General features: G+C 41.6%; 1 protein-coding gene across 4 annotated transcripts in view; it reads right to left on the bottom strand.

Moving 5' to 3' along the window:
• ntaq1 (N-terminal glutamine amidase 1) overlaps nucleotides 1–23,149 on the bottom strand; it is a 70,100-nt gene that overhangs the window by 32,606 nt on the left and 14,345 nt on the right. For 3 of the 4 annotated variants that reach the window (XM_073050408.1, XM_073050425.1, XM_073050416.1), the window contains exons 4-6: nucleotides 21,019–21,167; nucleotides 17,840–17,964; nucleotides 1,568–1,719 (exon numbers count right to left, since the gene is read on the bottom strand). In XM_073050408.1, the coding sequence (XP_072906509.1) occupies nucleotides 1,568–1,719; nucleotides 17,840–17,964; nucleotides 21,019–21,167 (426 nt within the window). Of the gene's footprint in view, nucleotides 1–1,567; nucleotides 1,720–16,441; nucleotides 17,015–17,839; nucleotides 17,965–21,018; nucleotides 21,168–23,149 lie in introns of those variants that run through there. The other variant, XM_073050434.1, reaches the window with a different exon arrangement.

The following is a 23,149-nucleotide window of genomic DNA, read 5'->3' as shown; positions in this document are numbered from 1 at the left end:
TCTGCGTGTTGATTTACAACCTCATCCTATTACTGCAATTTTTGGACTGCCAGTGATAGACTCCAGTCAGTTATCCTCATCAGCTTGTCATCTAATTGTATTTGTGACATTAACAACCAGAAGATCTATTTTACTTAAATGGAAAGATTCCAACCCCCCCCTTCCACATTTCAATGGTTTTCCCAAACGATAGCATGTTTAAACTTGGAAAAAATTAGGAGCGGTACTATGGATCCTTCGGTTAAATTTGAAGAAACTTGGAGGTCATTTATTCAATATTTTCATATAAGTTGACCCTTTCTGAATCCTTTTTTTAGTAATTCTTTTTTGTTCATGTATAGAGGAGTGGAGTTAATAACAAATTATAATTTTAACCAATGAAACATGGTAGCCTAATCTTTGTTTTTTTTTTAGTTTAGTTTTTCTTAGTTTAGGGGTTTTTTCCTCTCTTTTTATAAAATATCTTTTTCATGGTTAGTTACTAAGAGATTGGGAGGCTAAACTCCATTTGTTACTTGGAATCTGTGTTTTTACATGTTAACCGTTATTAATGTAATCCCGATCTCTATGTACCATTATCAATATTGCTATGTTTATTAATGGATTAATTATTAATTTGAAATTTAATAAGAAGATTGAAAAAGAAAGTCACACATTCATTTGGCGAATCATCCTATCCTTACCCTCACTGGCTTGACGTACAGGCAGCAATCCAGAGATTACTACCCTGAAGGTCCTGCTTTTCAGCATTCTACCTAACTCCCTCTATTCCCTCTTCAGGACCTCCTCCCATTTTCCACCTATGTCATTGGTACCAATATGCACCACTACTTCTGGCTGCTCACCCGCCCCCTTTAGGATGCTGTGAGACATCCCTGACCCTGGCACCTGGGAGGCAAAATACCATCCAGGTGTCCTGTTCACATCCACAGAATCTTCTCCATGCTCTCTAACTATGGGATCCCCTGCATTCTTCTTCATCTCCCTTCTCTTCCACAGAGCCACATTCAGTGCCAAAGACCTGTTTGTTGTGGCTTCTTCCTGGTAGGTCATCCCCCCAGAAGTATCCAAAGTGATATACTTATTATTGAGGGGAAGGGCCGTAGCACTGTACTGTACTGGCTGCTTATTCTCTTTCCCTCTTCTGACAGTCACTCAGGTACCTGCCTCCTGCAACTTAGGGGCGGCAACCTTCCTGTAGCTCTTATCATCTCCTCATTCTTCCGTATGAGCCAAAGATCATCAAGCTACAGCTCCAGTTCCTCAACGTAGTCTCTAAGGAGCCCTTTCTCTGTAACCACAGATTCATCAATCTGCTTTCCTTTTTATCACCTTGATGTAATTACATATGGCATTCAGTCTTTCCCTGTATCTCACTACATGTGACAATGATAAATGAATATCAATTTAAAAATATGAATCCTCAGAACTGCAGTTTGCCAGACTCCTGAGGGAAAGTGGGGGTTGTTGGACTGGAGAATTTCTTCAAAGAACTGGCACCATTATGACTGGTTCAATAGCCTCCTTCTCTGTGGTAAAAGGTGAAGCAAAATCAGAAAGCACTTACAAGATATTCGAAATTCCCAACTGCGAAGGATGTGTTTGCTGGGCAGATCCCACCAGTTTGTGTCACGGGATCGACGGGATCAATCCCACCAGAATTGTCTGGGGCGAAGCCAACAGCATTCTCGCTGAGTTCCTGTCTGCATACCAAGCTGGCTATAGAGGAAACAGAAAACTTAAAACCTGCTGCAGCTGTTTAAAGAGCTTCGGCAACTAAAAGGCTCAACCCTTCCATTTACAAAAGTCCATTTGATACACTATATAACGCAGGAGAAGGCCATTTAGCCCATCATATCCATTCTGGCTCCTGGGGACTTATCCAAGTCAAGTCAAGTGGAGTTTATTGTCAAGTACACAAGAATGGTGAGAAACTTGCTCGGCACAGCATCATTGGCACATAGGTACAGACAACACAAAGAATATAAATTATACAAGGCAATTAAGAGAGAAAACAAAAGACCTTGGTACAAAAAATAAGACTCAACAGAGAACCATGGTGGTCCATAATCTTCTGTTGCTGAGGTAAGGTTAGGGTTGTTCAGGAACCTGATGATTGTAGGAAGGTAGCTGTTCCAGAACCTGGTGGTGTGGGAATTCAGACTTCTGTATCCTCCTACCTGACAGAAGCATTAAGAAGAGCACATGGCCTGGATGGTGGTAACTCTTGAATGATAAGTGCTGCCTTCTGAGTGACCTCCCGGAGATGCTATCAGATCTGTTCCTCCTCTCCTTATTTTACTTCAGATCCTGTCCACAGACCCATCAATTTGCTTCAAATCTCCAATCACTCACGCACACCATGGGTAACTTACAGTGGCTAATTGAGACATTTTTTGGAATGTGAGCAGAAATCTACGATAGAAAGAATCTGTAAACTCTGCACAAACAGCGCCCAAAGTCAGGATTGAATACAGGAGGAACTACACTAACTGCCCTTATCTATGGAAGGATTCTCAAATTCATTTGGATACAGTTTTATAACTTATTTTTAACTGAACTAATAATCAAGTTTAATAGACCAGAGATACAGTAACTAATACCTACAGTTTTTAGAGTCCTAATCTCACATGGAAACTTGGATTGAATCCAGTTAATTTACATATGAATTAAAGAGCTAATGTTGGTAATGACACAATGAAACTAATGGAATTCTTTTAAAATCTGAACAGTTTCACTGCAGTTTTGTTAGAGAAGGAAGCCTGCTCACCCTTACCAGTCTGATGTCATACCGCAGCAACGTGGCCAACTCTTGAGTACGTAAGGTATAGGAGGGAGGGTAGGTATTATGCCTTTGAGTCTGTTCAGTTGTTCAACAAGATCACGGCTAGTGTGATCATGACCTCAACATCACTTTTCAGTTTATTCACCGAGATTCTGAACTCCTTTTAGACCTAAAGGTAGTCTGCTTTAGTCCTGAATGCATTCACTGGCTCATCTTTTACAGCTCTTTGAAGGAAGTGTGAGCAGTTTCAAGTTCCTGGGTGTCAACATCTCTGAGGATCTATCATGAGCCCAACACAATGATGCAATTACAAAGAAGGCATGACAGTGGCTATATTTCATTAGGAGTTTGAGGAGAACTGGTACGTCACCAAAGACACTCGCAAATTTCTACAGTTGTACGGTGGAGAGCATTCAAACTGATGCATCACCATCTGGTATGGAAGGGCCACTGTAGAGTATTGAAAAAAAGCTGCAAAAAGTTGTAAAGTCAGCCGGCCATTTTCATCATGGGCAAAAGGCAATGCCCCAAAAAGGCAGCGTCCATCATTAAGGATCCCCACCACCTAGGACATGCCCTCTTCTCATTGCTACCATCAAGGAGGCGGCACAGGAGCCCGAAAACACACACTCAACATTTCAGGAACAACTTCTTCCCCTCTGTCATCAGATTTGTTGAATGGACGATGAACCCATGAAAACTTCCTCAGTACTTTTCCACCTCTTTTTGCATTACTTTTTAAATATATATATATCTTACGGAAATTTGTAGTTCTTATTACTATGTATTGCAATGTACTGCTGCTGCAAAACAACAAATTTCACAATATATGCCAGTGATATTAAATCTGATTCTGGAAGTCCCAAAAGTTCACAGCCCTCTGAAGGAAGAAATGCATCTATGTCTCTGCACATGTGAGGTTTGCAGGCTGTATCAACTGCTGCACAAACACCTCTGCACTTTCTGCAGTGGCTCACCGCTCACTATCTTGAAGCAATTAGAGACAGGCTTGGTAGTGAAACTTACATGAGAAAAAGTAATTAAAGCTATCTGCAGCTGGGCAAAGCTCTCCCTTTCTTAGCTGTCTTGATAAATCTCAGTCAGTATCAAATGCATAGAAGGGAAAGCTGTTGAACTGAAAAGAAAGGAAAGTTATTGCTTAGTGTGTATGTTATGGAGGCCAAGAACTGCCAAGAACAGGAAAGAACAACCTTAGAACAAAAACATCAAATTTATCTAATTTTTGAAAGCAAAGTAGAACATTCTGTAAGCCAACTATGGTGCAAGATTGTTTACAAAAGATGGGGGAGGCAGACGCTCGTCTTCTCTAAGGCTGTGCCCAAGTGTAGATCAGCAGTATAAACAAGGATTGATTGCAACGATGAGCGCACTAACTAGGAATCGGTGCCAACAATGGGACATCTGCACTATATCTTGAGGAAGTAAGACTATCTCGGGCTTGGCAGTGTACATATGAAAATCTTTGTTGAGAGAAGCTGTGGCATAAACTGCAGTTGAAACTTTGGTACTTCCTTGCCTGTAAAACATTTTGGAATATCCTGAATGGGGCGTGAAAAGGGGACAGAACTGCAAAATAAAGTTCTAGTTATGTCGATAGAAGCCAGATTGTTAGACATTTTTAAGGTGGAGATTGATAAATATTTGAAAGATCAAGGAACAGAGGGTTGAAGGGAACTGACACAGAAGAAAAGATGAGGCCATTAGGGATCAGCCATGATCATATTGAATTGGGGGCAGGCTTGAGGAGCTTGGTGGCCACTCCTGCTCTTACTTTCTTGTGTCCTTATTATAAATGGCCTGTCTTTCTCTTACATACGCTGGCACAACTCACCTCAACTACTCTAGCATACATGACCATCAGTCGCAGCAGATGCCTCACCAGACTCCATAATATGGACACTAATATATGCACATACCTAATGTACATGATGTACTGTACGTGCCTGTAATACTGTTGCAATCAAGTTTTACATTGTACCTGTACATTGCCAAAATGGTGCAAAGACAATAAATTCAACTTGACTTGATAAGTACTACCACTGCCTTACGATAAGAAGACCACATTGCCTTCTCACTGCCCTCTAGCTAAAGGAGTTTCTCCTAAATTCAATGATGTCTCTTACGTTGACCAAACACCCTCAAAAGTGGAAATATTTTTTTTTCCAAACTTATCTTGTCAACTTTAAAGACTGTTTAACATTGCCACTTAGTTCTGGGATTATTCTTGGGAATTGTTTTTTTTGCAACAGTGACTACTTTGATCACTCTGCACTGCCACGTACTGCAGCCCTGTGTCCGCGTAATAGTGTAGCAGGTCGCCGTGGTGTCATAGTATGATCAAGGCTCTTTGGCCTAACCCATGCATGCTTCCAATATGATCATCTAGTCCCAGGGATAGAGCCACTGCTTCACTGCTCCAGCAACTTAGATTTGGTTCTGACTTCGGGTGCTGTCTGTGTGAAGTTTGCCCATTCTCCCTGTGACTGCATGGTTTCTCCAGGAGCTCTCATTTCCTCCCACGTCCCAAGGATGAGCTGGCTGATAGGTTAATCAGCCACTGTCAATCATTGGCAAATCAGTGATAGTAGAATCAGCAAGGAGTTGATGAAGACATGAGTGATAATAGGATAGTGGGCCAAAAGGAGAGAAGGACTAAAGGAAATGCCCCTTACAGCTGGCATAGACTCGATGGGCCTAATGTTTCGTATGCAAGGTGATTGATTGTTAAGTGCACTCTAAAAGGACACCAAACCACTGCACTTCAACAAGAGCACCAACTCCAATGTCACAAAAGCAATCAGGGCACATGGCAAAGGTCAGGTCTTGCCCATACCCTGAGAATTAGGACGTGATTGAAACATGTGAACGTGTTAAGTAACATACTGGATGTTGAATAGACTCTTCTTGGGCTTCCAGCCGGGTACAGTTATTGATTATAACTAACATTTCGATGACAAACTTTGCTATCTTCTTCTTCAGGGATGATGCCTAGATCCTAGCATGAGATCCTTTTTCCACGTACTGGATGTTATTCCAGCTTCAGCATTAAATCATCAGCAAGCCAAACTGCTGAATTCACCTTGACATCACAGGGTTCAAGAAGGTTTCTTGCCATCTTCTTTGCAACTCCAAAGGATGTCAGCCTTCCCAGCAACACTCATATTTTCTTAAATAAGTACTAAGCAAAAAGGTAATTTTACTATGTTGATAGTGATTCTCGATTTACCGCATTGCAGAAAATCTCTGATTCGCGGGTTGTAGGTGCTACTCCAAACACTTGAGGCCAATACATAATTCAGCACTCCATTAGACTGCTGCACAGTCAGAGGTCCATGTCCCTGCCTGCTCTCACAAGTATCCTGGCAAAAAGGTCAAGGAAGTTGGTGCCAGAATGTGGGGAGACATGTGCAGACTGCCTCCAGCACGTACTTAGGGTATGTTAGTTGTTGGCGCAGAAGACACATTTCACTGTATGTTTTGACCTACGTGTGATAAATAAAACTAAATCTGAATAGGAATCTGAATCTCAGTATCTTGTCTAATATTTATCTCCATATCAGCTTCACTTCAACAACCATCACATTTGTGAAGCTTGCTGTGTAGTTGGTTACCGCCTTTTATGAATTATAAAAGTACAAAGATTTCCACCTAACAGCATTCATTACAATTTTAAAGCAATTCACTTTCTGAACAGCATTTTCTAACATCCTGAAGTGCAAAAGACACCGTGGACAAGCACACTCCTTGTTATTTCAGAGTGGCCAAAGTCAATTTGATTGTCATATACACAAGTACTGTACATGTATGCATAGGTGTAATGGAAAAACTTTATTTGCAGCAGAATTTTAGGTACACAACATTCACAAGAAAAACATTGGTCAAACATAAACAACACACAATTTTATCTGAAAGAATACAATTAGAACCCAAAAAAAATGTTCATTGTGGTGCAAAATGATCTAAGTGTTGCTTTACTGAAGTTGTGATTAGGGTTATCCAGACATAGTGAATAGAAGACGCACGCAGGCTGTTTTTATGGTACTGGGTAAGTTTTTATGAGCTGTTTACAAGAATGGGTTACAGTATGGTAGCAACAAGTGAAACCTCTAGAAGGTGGGACAGATTCAAATAGCAGACAGCTGCACGGTCCAAAATTCCTTAATGCTATCTGATAATCACAGCGTCGCTCCAAGTCCAGCTTCCTTCACTTTCACCTTACATACTAGATTTGTGGTCAGAATAGGAGTCACGCAGGGGGAGGGGAGGGGAGAAGAGAGCCTTCCAGGGGTCTCTGCTGCCCTCAGCAGGATACATATTATTACTTTCTAGCTCTGTACTTCATTAGTGCATCATGCAATGTGAATTTTCAATCTCTGAATAGACTAGTCTTTCTACTCATACTTAATTCCAAGCACACACAGAATCGTTAACAGTTCCAAAACCTCAGGGAAACATCCTTTAACATTTGATACCATATTTAACATTGCAATGATATTCTTCAAAGATTTAATCCACTTGTTTAAATTAATTTGAATTTGATAGTCTCTGTTGCTTAGACCATAAATCAATAGAGCAGAGTCCAGCCATTCGGCCCATCAAGAATGCTCTACCATTTGATCATGGCTGATTTTACTATTCCTCTCAACCCCGTAACCTTTGATGCCCTTACTAATAAATAAACTTTCAACCTCTGCTTTAAATATACCCAATAACTTGGCCTCCATAATCTTCTGTGGCAATGAAACCACAGATTCACCACCGTCTGGCTAAAGAAATTTCATTTCATTTCTGTTCTAAAGGATGAGCTCTCTGGTGCGAGTCTCCCCTTCTATTGGAAACATCCTCTCCATGTCCTGTATCTAGTCCTTTCAATATTTGGTATGGTTCAATGAAATCCCCCCTCATTCTTCTAAACTCCAGTGAGTAAAGGCCCAGAGTCATCAAACACTCCCCATACGTTAACCTTTCCATTCCCAGCATTATTCACATGAACCTTCTCTGGGCCATCTTCAGTGTTCAGTAATTCTTCTGTCTCTATTAATCAAAAGGAGGCATGGAGTACATGGAGGGCAGAGACTTGGAGGAATATGGGTGAACAGGGGAAATTGGGCTGGGTAGAGAACGTGGGTCAGCATGGACACACTGGGCTGAGGGGCCTGTCATATTGCTTTATGACTTTTTGACTCTCTGACTTTACGTCTTGCACTGGGTTGACTGTGGATCAGTGAGGAGGTGGCAATTCAAGGAGAAAATGTAGGAAATGCTTGACAGGACAGGCAGCATATTGGAAACAAGAGACAGGGTCAATGTTTTCAGGTCAACGACTTTCCATCAGAACCAAGAAAAGTTAAGATCAAGGGACAGGGGTGGAGAGAACAAAAAGAGTATCTGTGACAGTGTGGAGAACAAAAGGGTGAGAGAGGGTGGTGAAAGATTGTTAGTTGTGAATGATCTGTCCAGAGGAGAACGTAGATAAGAACAGAATATATTTTTAAAAATGCTGAATTTGATAGATACTAGAAAAAGCATGTCAGGCAGTATCTCTGGAAATTGAATGCAGAGTGGTTGGTATCTAGAACACTTTGCCAGAAGTGGCGGCAGAGACAGACACAGTCACTATGTTTAAGAGGCATTTAGACCAGCAAGACAGAGAAGGATATCCTAGTACAAACAAATAGGATTAGTGTAGTTGGGCAAAGAGATTGGCATGGATGTGGTGGGTCGAAGGCACCATCTCTGTGCTCGACAATTTCTACGAGAAAAGATTCGATAAGTGCGGTATATGGAATGGATGCTTTTGGGAGCCACACCAAAGTTGCTGGAGAAAAGTTATAGGAAGAAGACATTGTGGAAATGCTGAGCTAAGATTTTCTCATGAGGACAGATACAACAACACTAGGAAAATTGGGAGAATGGAAAAAGATACCCTATAGTGGGACAAAATTACCATCCCTTCCCATTTCTATCAGATCTGATTAGTTTTGGTGACTGGTTAATCTAGGTTAATTCTGTGTTTCTGCAGATACTGCCTTGGTTACACTTCCAGATTCTCTTTTACTTCAGATTTCCAGCAACTACATTAAATTCCTGGACCTATTGACTGCGAAAATTGTAGAACAATCAGTCTTATGAGTCACATAATAAAGATTTTGTTGAGAGTTATTCTGAGTCGAAATAAAAACAAGGCCAGAAACTTCTAAACTGCAATATGGGTTTATTGAGGATAGAAGAACTAGGAATGTAATTTTCATACTACGAATGCTTTCAGAAAAGGCAACTGAATATCAAAATGATGTCTTTTTATGTTTTATTGATTTCACTAAAGCATTCAACGAAGTGCAACATGAAAAATTATTTCGAATTCTCACTAAACATTGACGGAAGGGACCAACAACTGCTTCAAAATTTATATTGGAATCAAACGGCAGCAGTAAAAATTGGACTAAAATTCAAAGAGGAGTTAGACAGGGATGCGTTACCTCACCAGAATTATTTAATATCTATAGTGAAATGATTCTCAGAGAAATAGAAGACCTAGCTGGAATAAAAATTGGAGGTGTTAACATCAGCAATATAAGATATGCAGACAATATCACCCTAATAGCAAGTACTGCAGAAGACCTACAAATCCTCCTAGGCAAAGTAGTACAAATAAGTGCAGGTTTTGGTCTGACCATCAACTGTAAAAAAAAACAAATGAAAACAGCAGGATACTCCCAATTGCCAATTGTACATCAGTAACCAAGAGATTGAACAAAAGACCAGCTTTAATCACCTCAGTAGCTTTATATCACAAGATGCTAGAAGTAAAGTAGAAATAAAAAGAATTGCCATTGCCAAAACCAACTTCCAAAAAATGAAACCCATTTTTACCAACAGACACATTTCTATGACAACAAGGCTTAGGCTACTAAAATGTTACATTTGGTCAATCTTGCTGTATGCTTCCGAAACATGGACTGTAACACCAGAGCTCCAAAGAAACTTAGAAGCAACAGAAATGTGGTTTCTTAGAAGAATGCTGAAAATATCATATAGAGATAGGGTAACTAATGACACAGTACTCCAACGTGCCCATACAAAAAGATCTTTAATGAGAACATTAAATGAGAGGAAACTTAATTTCCTGAGCCATGTCACCAGAAAGGGAGAAATAGAATGCCTTACGTTACAAGGCCAGGCCATATGCCTGGGAAACGCGGAAGAGGAAGGCAAAGAAGAAAATATATGGACATTGTGAAAGAACTAACAAATCTAAATGTACAAGATATCATTGACGCTGTGAGGGATCGTTCGACATGGAGAGCCATGATTGCCCAAGCGTGTAACACGCAAGGCACGTGAAGAAGAAAAAGAAGAAGACATTAAAGTAATGTATGCAATAATTTGGAGGGAAAAATACTTTCTGAAAAGTCTCTGTTGTAGTCACACAAAAAAATCTCACAGGAGAGTACTAGCTCGAGGAAATTCTTTGCTGAAATATTTGTAGATGACTCAGTGTTCTTGCCTTTAAGCCACTTTGATACCCTAGATATGGACAAAATTGGTCAGATGTTTTGTAAAGATTGACCTGCTTCACAAACGACAAAGCAATCAATCTTATAAAGACACTAAGAAATTGCTCACATCTTGTCTGTCATGTACAAATTCATTTGGTCTTTGAAGAATTCAGATTATAACAATGTTAGTGTTGGTGTCAGTTTATTATTGTCACATTCTGACAATGCACTCAAAGGCTTTTGTTTGTGTGTCATCCAGACAGATCACCCCAGGGGGACCAATATCCTGGCAGGGAAGTTTACTAAGGGTATTGGGGAGAGTTTAAACTAGAATTGCAGGGGGGTGAGAACTGAACTGAAGAGACAAAGGAAGGTGGGGGGGGGGCTTGGCTCACATATAGAGAAAGCTTGCAGACAGTGCAAGAGGAAGGATAGGCAGGTGATAGAGAAGGTCTGCACTCAGACCGATGGTTTGAGATGTGCCTATTTTAATGCAAGAAGTATCATTAACAAAGCTAATGAGCTCAGAGTGTGGATCAGTACTTGGAGCTATGATGTTGTGGCCATTACAGAGACTTGAATGGCTCAGGGGCAGGAATAGTTACTTTGAGTGCCAGGCTTTAGATAGTTCAGAAAAGACAGGGAGGGAAGCAAAAGGGTGGGGGGGGGGGTGCGTGGCACTGCTGATCAGAGATAGTGTCACGGCTGCAGAAAAGGAGGAAGTCATGGAGGGATTGTCTATGGAGTCTCTGTTGGTGGAAGTTAGGACCAGGAAGGGGTCAATAATTCTATTGGGTGTTTTTATAGGCCACCCAATAGTAACAGGGACATCAAGGAGCAGATAGGGAAACAGATTCTGTAAAGGTGTAATAATAACAGGGTTGTCATGGTGGGAGATTTTAATTTCCCCAATATTGATTGGCATCTCCCTAGAGCAAGGGATTCAGATGGGGTGGAGTTTGCTAGGTGTGTTCAGAAAGATTTCCTTCCACAATATGTAGATAAACCTACAAAAGGAGAGGCTGTACTTGATCTGGTATTGGGAAATTAACCTGGTCAGGTGTCAGATCTCTCAGTGGGAGAGCATTTTCGAGATAGTGATCACAATCCTATCTCCTTTACAATGGCATTGGAGAGAGATAGGAACAGACAAGTTAGGAAAGCGTTTAATTGGAGTAAATTTGAAGCTATCAGGCAGGAATTGGGAACAGATGCTCTCAGGGAAACGTACAGCAGAAATGTGGCAAATGTTCAGGGGATATTTGTGTGGCGTTCTGCATAGGTACCTTTCAATGAGACAGGTTCAAAGGTTCAAAAGACTAGGTAATGATAGAGATCTATAAGATTATAAAGCTAACAGGAAGGAGTTTAAGAATGAAATTAGGAGAGCCAGAAGGGGTCATGAGAAGGCCTTGATGAGTAGGATTAAGGAAAACCCCAAGGCATTCTACAGGTATGTGAAGAGCAAGAGGGTAAGATGTGGGAGAATAGGACCAATTAAGTGTGTCAGTGGAAAAGTGTGTATGGAACCGGAGGAGATAGTAGAGATACTTAATGAATAATTTGCCTCAGTATTCACTATGGAAAAGGATCTTGGTGATTATAGGGATGACTTACAGCTCATTGAAAAGCTTCAGCATATAGACATTAAGAAAGAGGATGTGCTGGAGCTTTTGGAAAGCATCAATTTGGATAAGTCTCCAGCACCGGATGAGATGTACCCCAGACTACTGTGAAAGGCGAGGGAGGAGATTGCTGAGCAACTGGCAATGATCTTTGCATCATCAATGGGGACGGGAGAGGTTCCGGAGGATTGGAGGGTTGCAGATGTTGTTCCATTATTCAAGAAAGGGTGTAGAGATAGCCCAGGAAATTATAGACCAGTGAGTCTTACTTCAGTTGTTGGTAAATTGATGGAGAAGATCCTTAGAGGCAGGATTTATGAACATTTGGAGAGGATGATTAGGAGCAGTCAGCCTGGCTTTGTCAAAGGCAGGTCATACCTTGCAATCCTGATGAAATTTTTTGAGGATGTGACTAAACTCTTTGATCAAAGTAGAGCAATAGATGTAGTGTATATGGATTTCAGCAAGGCATTTGATAAGGTACCCCATGCAAGGCTTATTGAGAAAGTAAGGAGGCATGGGATCCAAGGGGACCTTGCTTTGTGGATCCAGAATTGGCTTGCACACAGAAGGCAAAGAGTGGTTGTAGATGGCTCATATTCTGCATGGAGGTTGGTGACCAGTGGTGTGCCTCAGGAATCTGTTCTGGGACCCCTACTCTTCTTGATTTTTATAATTGACCTGGATGAGGAAGTGGAGAGATGGGTTAGTAAATTTGCTAATGACACATAGGTTGGGGGTGTTTTGGATAGCGTGGAGGGCTGTCAGAGATTACAGCGGGATATCGATAGGATGCACAACTGGGCTGAGAAGTGGCAGATGGAGTTCAACCCAAATAAGTGTGAAATGGTTCATTTTGACAGGTCAAATATGATGGCAGAATATAGTATTAATGGTAAGACTCTTGGCAGTGTGGAGAATCAGAGGGATCTTGGGGTCCGAGTCCATAGGACCCTCAAAGCTGCTGCATGGGTTGACTCTGGTTAAGAAGGCATATGGTGCATTGGCCTTCATCAATCGTGGGATTGAGCTCAAGAGCTGAGAGGTAATGTTACAGCTTTATAGGACTCTGGTCAGACCCCACTTGGAGTACTGTGCTCAGTTCTGGTCACCTCACTACAGGAAGGATGTGGAAACTATAGCAAGAGTGTGGAGGGGATTTACAAGGATTTTGCCTGGATTGGGGAGCATACCTTATGAGGATAGGTTGAGTGAATTCGGCCTTTTCTCCTTGGAGCGGTGGTGGATGAGAGGTGACCTGATAGAGGTGTGTAAGATGATGAGAAGCATTGATCGTGTAGATAGTTAGAGGCTTTTTTCCAGGGCTGAGATGGCTAGCATGAGAGGACACTGTTTTAAGGTGCTTGGAAGTAGGTACAGAGGAGATGTCAGGGGTAAGTTGTTTTTTTTAAAATGCAGAGTGGTGAGTACGTGGAATGGGCTGCCGACAATGGTTGTTGAGGCGGATACGATACGGTCTTTTAAGAGACTCCTGGATAGGTACATGGAGCTTAGAAAAATAGAGGGCTATGGGTAACTCTAGGTAATTTCTAAGTATGTGTTCGGCACAGCATTGTGGGCTGAAGGGCCTGTATCGTGCTGTAGTTTTCTGTGTTTCTATTATAAGTACAAAGAAAAATGGAATGCAGAATACAATTACAGAGAAAGTGTAGTGCAGGCAGAGAAAAACCATGACAAAGTAGTTTGGGAAAAAGTTCATCCTTTCGTATACAAGAAGTCATTTTGATTTTGATTATGGTTGGATGGAAGCTGTCCTTGAATCTGGCAGAACATGCTCTCAAGATTTTGTATCTTCTGTCCAATGGGAGATGGGAGAGGAGAGAATGACTAGGGTGGGAGGAGTTCCTGATTATGTTGGCAGCAGAAAGTGAAGACAGAGTCAAGAGAGGGGAGGTTGGTTTGGACAACGGACTGAGCTGTGCTCACAACTCTCTCCAATTTCTTACCATCTTGGGCAGAGCAGTTGCCACCTGGACAGGATGCTTTCAATGCACCTGTAGAAATTGGCAAGAGCCATTGGGGGCATGAGGAAAACTGAATGGCCACATGGGACCTTTCCAGTCATCTGAGAGGACAGACAGGGCCTTGGTTTAAAGCTCCATCAGAGAGACAGGACCAACAATATCAACCGTGCAGCACTGCATCAAACTGTACGAGGAATACACAGCTAGTGCATTAACCACTATGTCACCACTGAGACAAGCCTACAGTACTGTGCAAAAGTCTTAGATATATACACACATGTACACCTAAGACTTTTTCCACAGTATTGCACTAATATTGTATTGTACTTCTGCACAAAACAAAACAAATTTCATGACATATGTGAGTGATGATAAACTTGAATCTGATATGGGTCTCTATTGTGGACTGTGAGTAGGAAGAGGGCAGGAAGAAGGGAACTATGGTTGGGAAAAATGGAAGGGAGAGGGGAGGGAGCGGAAAGCACCAGAGAGACATCCTGTAATGATCAATAACCAATTGTTTGGAATCAAATGACTTTGTCTGGTGTCTCAGGGCTGGGTGTGTCTGCACCCATGCCACCCCTAACCCTGGCACCTCTCCTACACCCCTCCTGTGGCACTCCACTCTCGCCATTCACAATATGCTTGGCTGCCGCCAAATTTACAAACTCGCTCTCTGCTCCACATTGACAAATACAATACTGTGCAAAAGTCTTACGCACCCTAGTTATATATATGTGCCTAATACTTTTGCACAATGCTATACATGTCTAGGTGTTGGCAATGAGGCAACCTTCAAAATCATTGAGTGATGAATAATGCCTAAACCTGACACTCACACTCAGCCAGAAATTCTATTGGAAATGTAAATATTGAGGGGAAATAGGATCCGATTCAACTGTGTTCATCTGCAAAAGAGAAGGCCTGATGACTCAAAAAGGAAAGAATTGGAGGAATTAGATTTTTTTAAATATCCAAAAGAGAAAGGAGAAATTACTGGTGGGAATTAAATTGGCAACCTGAATCTCTCAGATGATGGAGCTTCAGTGCTGTTGTCCTAACCATTCCATAAGATCCAAGACACAGGAGCAGAATTAGGCCATTTGGCCCATCAAGTCTGCTCCACCATTCCATTACAAGAGACCACTGCATCTTAAAATTGCCTCTTTCTTTCTTCTTGTGACAGGTCTACTGAAACCCTGTGTATACTTTGCTTTAAAATGTAGCTCAAATAGTAAACAGTGGACTCTGGTTAACGGAGACACATTGAGACCAGTACATTTTGCCTCAATGAAGTGGCTGCCCCAATTAGCCAAAGCTTCATGGAAATAGTTGAAAATGTATTAAAAAAAAAAGACAAACTACCATTTAACTGAGAAACAAATTATGTATTTAAATGAAATACAGAACAAATTAGAACACTACCAATCCTACTGGTTGTCCTTTGTATCCAACGATGACAGGAAATCTGTGCAAGTGAGATTTTAAAGTGAAAAAGCCATTGCACTGTGGCAGTTCCACTCTCTCGACTTCGGAAACCCGGATCCAGTGGGACAGGTAGACCTCACAACTGGGGTATTCCCTTACTGTAGTGGATGACCATGACTACTTCTGTGCCTTGTCATGCTCTTTGCTCTTGACGTAGGTTGTAGAACAGCCTTCCTGCAGATCTCATCTGCTTAGTCTGCAAGAGCTGACTTCGCATGCCCCTATCTCACCAGGGTATTAGACCCGCCAGCTACCTCACCTGGTTTAGCCCTCCATCAAAGCGGTGGTTCAGTGCGTGGCCACTGTCACATGCAAACAGCTACTTGGCACCACTGGTGCGAGCTGAGTGTCCAGTGGGGAACAAAGGTAACATTCAAGATCATTGTCAATTCCTCCAAATTCTTCATATTTCTTAATTTCATTTCATTTTCACTTCCGGCTGTTTCTGGCATTTCCAAGTCTGGATACTTGAAACTGTAGTGAGCAAAACAGTTCTGAGTTGTCTCACTGCTTATTTCTCGCCCACAATCAGTGACAAAAATCACTGCTGTCTGAACACAAACACACACAACTGTTTGCTCTAAGCATGAGTAGCGTCTAACGGGCACATGGTGTACATGTGACTGACGCTCGTTGGAAACTGTTTGGCAATGCTCTTCTGTCCTAATTAAGCAGCATATTGTCCTAAACAAACAAAAGGAATCCCAGCTATTTTCTCAATTAGTGTTTGTTTTTTAAGAGTTGTCCCAAATAAGTGGCTGCCCCGATTAACCGATGATCCACTTAACCACAATCCACTATATTTCCCTAGCATCTATTTCCAATATACAGCATGGGCAACTCCAGTCCGAGAATCACCAAATATTGATGATTAATCAATTGTCCAAAAGCATAACAAAATAACACAATCACTAAGAGTTACCAATGCAGGCTGATAACATTCTCAAACCTCTTGAGTCTAAATAACTATGTCATATCAGTTATAACACAATGCAAAATCATATCCACGTGAACATGATATAGAAGGCAAAAAGACGATTGTAAGTGTTAAAAGATGACACTTTATTGAGTTATTTTACACTGTGCAATAACAAGACTGGAGGTTTCCACACAGAACAGACAGAATTGGTCCTTTCCTTGTGATACCATTGCACTAAGGAACAGTCAGTACTCGGTTCAATGTGCAAAGGTATAGTAAATGAATGTAGGAACCAGCTTATCACCACATCTTCATTTAGCGCTTAGAGTTCATTCAGGAATATTTGTAATTTGAGGGCTTCTTTACAAATCACATTTCCAATGGTTATCGCGAAGTAGATTTTTATAAACTGCTGTATTCCTGCTGCCTCCGAGACATTTTTTTAAATGCCTGTTTTTGTTCAATACCCAAAATACTTCCTGCCAAATTAATTAAAGCTCTCTTATTACATTTCCTCCAAACCCTGCAGACCAAGGGCTAAGACTGGAACTACTGATATATATTCTTTTGTTATTCCAAATATCATTGCTTTGTACTTCCAAACTGTTGCACAAATTCTGTGAAGGTATAAACATCGCCCCATCCGACAGCAAGATTCATACTGATGAAGTCATCCAAGTTCATTTTTGCCTCTAGATTTCAATCAAAATCACAACAGGTTAGTAGAGGAAAGGAAACAATTCTTATTATCAATCCTCTCATTAACAGAAGCAGTTTTACCTCATTTACTCCCGCAAGAACCTTCACAGTTTCATCTTAAGATAAGCATCAAAGTGTGACTTATTTTGCAAACACATCAGAGACCATGTCTTGTGGACAAGCAACAACCACCTAGGAAGCTACTTCAAGAATCTCAATAACTTTCAGAACAAAGTTGACTCTCACTGCATCATCACCTTAAATTAGGGATTCCCAACTATTTTTTATGTTACAGGCCCCTACCATTAACCGAGGGGTCAGTGGACCCCAGGTTGGGAACCCCTGCCTTAATCACTTGACGCTATGCAACTGCTCATCTAGACCTCTTCAAAAGCACTTCCTGAGTCTGCAGTGTCTTTCACCCAGGACAAAGTGCAGGGAACACCTTTTGTAAATGCTGTACCTCTTTGGTTCACAGTACAATCTCGAGTTGGAAATATATTATTGTTCCTTCCTCAGTGCCCGAGTCCAAGTCCTGGAATTCCCTCACCAGCAGGACTGTGGGAGCATCTTCACTACCAGGACTTCAGTGGTTTAAAGCGGCATCTCACCACCGCCTTCTCAATAAACACTAGCTTTTCCAGCCATCATAAATTCTCAGAATAAACAAACAAGGGCCACATTACTACACACAGCTGTAGAACTCAAGACCTTAACTACACAAGTACATTCCAGGCATCAGTTATGTTAGAAAGGGTACATTAACTGTTTTTGGAATGGAGCGACTTAGGAACAGTGAGAAGTTTTATTTCACATACCCGCAGTTTGAATACATGGATACGGTGGAGGAGCCATGCGCCACATTCCATGAGCATCCTTCATATGTGACCGATCTGAAGCAAATGTCTTTAGGAACAGATCTGCTCGGATTACTCTCATTTTCCTGCACAAAAATCACAGGACAATATGTAATGGGTGGGTTAGTAAGTTTGCAGATGACACAAAGGTTGGTGGCGCTGTGGATAGTGTAGAAGATTGCCAAAAAATACAATCAATATGGGCAGAGAAACAGTGGGTGGAATTTAACCCGGCTAAATGTAAAGTGTTGCATTTGGGATGTAAAGAAACAGTACACGGTTAATGTCAAGACCCTCATCAGCCTTGATACGTAGAGCTCCCTGAAAGGCCATACAAGTTATAGGGTTGTAAGGAAGGCATGTTACGTGCCTGCCTTTATTTGTCTAAGCTCTGAGTTCAAAAGTCAGAAAATTGTGTTGCAGCTTTATAAAACTCTGGTTAGGCTACATCTGGAGGATTCAGTTCTGGTCGGCCCACCATAGGAAGGAGGTGGAGGAGTCGAAAAAGGTGCAGAAGTTTACCAGGACGCTGTCTGGATTAGAAAGTGCGTGTTATAACGAGAGGTTGGTCAAACTTGGGCTGTTTCCTCTGGATGGCGGAAACTGAACGCAGACCTGATCGAGGTTTATAAAATGATAAAAGGCATAGATGATGCAGAGAGCCAAAATCTCTTTCCCAGGGTGAAAATATTTACTACAGGAGGGCATGCATTTGAGGTGAGAAGGAGAGAATTCAAAGGAGACTGTGTATGTTTTGGCAGGGAGTGGTGGGTGCCCAGAATGCACTGACAGAGGTGGGGGTGGAAGCGAATACAACAGAGGTGCTTAAGAGGCTCTTAGATAGAGACATGAATATGCAGAGAATGGAGGGATACAGACCCTGTGCATCCAGAAGGGATTCGATGTCATTTGCCCAATTAGTTCAGCACCACATGTTGGGCTGAAGTTGCCTATTCCTGGGCTGTACTGTCCCATGTTTTATATGCGATGTTACAAAAATGTGGTTTCTGTTTCATATCGCCCTATCATTTCTTTCCACATTACAGACCCAGAGAACTCGGCATAAAAAGAAACATGCTACTATTTTTAGATTGATTCACTGCAGACCTATTGGAGTGGCTGAGAGCCAGAATCATGTTAGGATTCCTATCAAACAATCACGTTAGGTCTCCAATCCAACACTCTCTTCAGTTTTCCTATCAACCAACCAAAGGTCATTACTGCAGGTTAGGGCAGGGTCTGCTCCTGAGACCCATTCATAACTTGAACAGTTTGCAAACTAAAAGTCAACCATGAACCAAATTCCCACACGGCAGACTAACACAGTGGGTTGTATCACAGGGAAGTATTTTAAATCTTGCTTAAATCTTATTTTGCCATTGTTAATAATAAAGCTGATGTTAACACATTTAGTCTGAGCTTAGTGAGTGAATGAAGTCTCCAGTCAGGGTCAACCACGGATGTTACGTCCTAGCTGTCTAGACATGCAAACCTGGGCAGTGCGATACGGAGAGCAAGCTGTTACCCATGTAGCAAGCTCCCCCTCTCCATGCATCTGATGACCCCAAAGGACCGGCAAAGACCGATATGGTTTGGTACCAGCAGCATCACAGGAGTTGCCAATCAGCGTAGAACTCAACGTAAGACTGCCTTAGGACTCCAGCTCTGAATTTTACCTCAAGGTTTACTCACAAAGCCTTCCCTTGAATGGGCATAGCTGCAAGGCAGTGGAAGTTTGAGATCAGAGTTTTCCTCCTCCGAGATGAGCTGCCAACCACGGCTGATGAGCCCCATCTGCCCAAAGCTACTGGTTTTAAGGCACCAGAAACCTGCCTTTGCCCCTTCTCCTGTCAGTAAAAACTGTTGTGCTGGGCTTAGTAGCTAAGCAACGCTTGAAAGTCAGGAGCTGGACTTGGTTATCAGAGGCTATCTGAGGCTAGTCTGAGCTTACCTCAAGCTAATAATTACATTTTTTGAAAGAGGAGATTGTAAACACTATTGACAGTTTTAAAAAGGACATTGCTGCTGGTCCAGATTGCAGTTCTCCGGATAGGATTCACAAAATGGACATCAACATGTTAACTAGAAGAATTTCAAGTGCATTTTCTGTGGGTTTGATGTGGCAAAATTCCAGCTAGTGTCAAGAAGACTTGTTTGCAGCTTTGTAGTAGGCATCAAATTCGCCCAAATGCTCGCTCATATGTTCAGGCTGTATACAAGTCTGTATCTGCAGGCTGGAGAGGATCTGTACAGGGATCCCTGGATTTGGCTGTGGAGAGAAAGTATAGTTATGCAGCAGGTAGCATTGCTGCCACAAAACATACAGCATCCTTGCATGTGCTGTCTGTGTGGAGTTTGCATGTTCTTTCTGTGACCGTACAGCTCTGCCAGTTCACACCCCAAAGACGTGCTAGTAGGTTAGTTGCCTGCTGTAATTTAACCCTTAGTATTAGTGAACAGCAGAAGAGCCAGAAGCAGCTAATGGGCATCCGCTTTACAATGAAAATCTGGGGGAAAGGATCTAACAAGATTTCTCTGAGAAATAGCATGGATTTCATGGGCCAAATGGCCTTCTATATAGTAAGAAAATGGTCTATGGCACTTGCGCATTTCAGCTACAATTTTTTTTGGAAAGAACAAAAAGGAAGCATTTTAGTAGAGATGGAGCAAGAAAGTGGAAAATTTCTGACGAATTTTCAAAGCTCAGGAAGGTGCCTGCTGAGATTCAACTGAATGACAGCAGCCTGTTTCCTTTTACTGGAGGTTTTAGGGCACATGATCTACAATGGGTGCAACCGGAGACCTGGTTCATGAATCTGGAAACACATTCAAATCCAGCCATGACACCTGGGAAATATACATTCTTTTAATTAAAGAAACTGAAAATAGAGCTGGTGTCAAAAATGGTGCCAATGAAGCCACTGGGTAGCCACATTGTTGAGAGTGTTGACTATGGTATGAAAATTACTGTCTTTCCCCAGCCTGGCCTCCATGAATCTCTACTTTGGTCTCCGAGTTAGTTCAGGAAGCTACTCAGTACACTGGCAGACTTGAGAGGGAGACTAGAGGCCACTAGATGGGTGGGAGTGGCCAGCGATACCCAAATCCTGAGAATCAATAAATTAAAAAAAATTCCTCACCGTCTAAAAACCGGCCTGATGAGTTCTTCAGATCGAAAGGCTTCTTTCACATAAGTATCAAAAGAACAAGGAAACGGTAATGTTGAATCCAAATCATAGACCTCACAGTGTTGCCCTCCACAATCGTGGAGCAGGATGACATGGTAATCCTGATTTAAAACACACCATTGTAAAGATTAAATGAAATGTACCAGATAACTGCCATCATTAGTATTAGTAATGCTATACAACAGCTATAATTTTTGCTTGCTTGTACTTATTCACTGAATTCCCCAAAACACCTTAAGAGTTTTTGTACAGTTATTGTGTAAGTTATTATTGGAAAGTACAGCCTCTATTCTGCCAAAGATTACAAAGAGCTACTAAATGATTCAAGAGACAAACCACCTTTAGATGGCATCTGGTGCTTAAGCAGAACCAAATTAATTTCACCTGCCACCCCTTTGCTTGTTGAACTACTTTGGCACCTAGTCCAGCACTCAAATTCCTCCAAACCCTTATCCCTACTTACCTGAACTTCATCTAGTGCTCCAGCCTCTATTATCCCCTCCCTTTCCTACTATAAGATTCTCCTCAAGTCCTACCTCTTCGCTCCAGTTATTGCAGATCCATTTCTTGGAAACCACTGTTTGTTTTAATACTCTTTGTAAGATGCGTACTTTTTAAACACTCGTGTTTTTCACAGTATGTAGTGGTTCGTCCCCACTCACTGGCAGAAAGCAGTATAGCAGTTAAACTAACAGTTTATCACCTTTCTCATTTCTCATTGGCTAAGTATTAGCACATTACTCACATGATGTAACTGTTTTAATTATGTAGCCTATTAACTAGTTTATTCTTCAAGGAGTTTCCCTCATCTCATCTATAAAGACCGTAAGACATATAGGCAGAATTAGGCCATTTGGCCCATTGAGTCTACTCCACCAACCATGGATTATCCTTTTTTCCCCTCCTCAGCCCCACTCCCTGGCCTTCTCCCCATAAGTTTTGATGCCGTGTTCAACCAAGAACCTATCAAGCTCCGTCTTAAATACACCCAATGATCTGGCTTCCACAGCTGCCTGTGGTAACAAATTCCACAAATTCACCACTCTCCAGCTAAAGAAGTTTCTCCACATCTCTGTTTTAAATGGATGCCTCTCTATCCTGAGGCTGCGCCCTCTTGTCCTAGACTCCCCCACCATGGGAAACATCCTTTCCACATTTACTCTGTCTAGGTGGTGGATTTTTCCAGAGGTGCCATCTTGGCCATATTTATTCCTTTGTCTTCACATCCATACACCTCTTAGTATCGTTTCCCAGCTCTTTATTTAGTTTGCTTCCTATTTGTGTATTTGTTTGCACTCTAAAACAACCTGAAATCTTGGAATTAAGATTGCTCATCATTCCTGACTCCCAGAACACATTCAAAGTTGTCACACTGCGGGACTAAGAACCAAAGACCTGTACCATTCACCTACAGACACCAGATCAATTTCCTGCTGGGGTCAGCTGGGGTATTTTAATTCAAATAAATAAATAGATCTGGAACAGTAAATAAACACATCTGGAACAGTAAATAAACACAGCCGGGAGGACAATGTACTGTACATTATGTTGACTGATATTCTTCAGCAAAAAGCATGTGGTGTCCTTACCCAGTCTGATCCATGAACTCAGTCCACCTGCCTTCTGAATTGGCCCAACAAGCCACTGAAGTTCATGGAGGGCAATAAATGCTTGATCAGCCAATAATAACATATGGCATGAATGAATAAAAAAGGATCACACGGGCCATTGTTTACTTCTTCAACTTGACAATAATGAATATCTCATTCCTCTTCTGTGAAGTAATTTGAAATACTCTCTAAATACAAATTATTGTAGATGTTTCTGTACTAATTTGTGCCTTGAAAAAGTATATCTGGAGCAGCACATACAAAATGCTGGAGGAACTCAGCAGGTCAGGCAGCATATATGTAAAGGAATAAACAGAATTTGTTTTGGGCTGAGACCCTTCATCAGGATTGAAAGAGAAGGGCAAAGAATCCAGAAAAAGGTGGCGGGAGGGGAAAGAATACAAGCCATGTGGGTGGTGGAAGGGGAATGAAGCGAGAAACTGGGAGGTATTAGGTGGAAAAGGTCACCTGAT

This window comes from Hemitrygon akajei, chromosome 1, assembly GCF_048418815.1.
Source record: "Hemitrygon akajei chromosome 1, sHemAka1.3, whole genome shotgun sequence".
NCBI classification, from domain to species: Eukaryota; Metazoa; Chordata; class Chondrichthyes; order Myliobatiformes; family Dasyatidae; genus Hemitrygon; species Hemitrygon akajei.
This window is presented reverse-complemented; position numbering and strand designations above follow the sequence as displayed.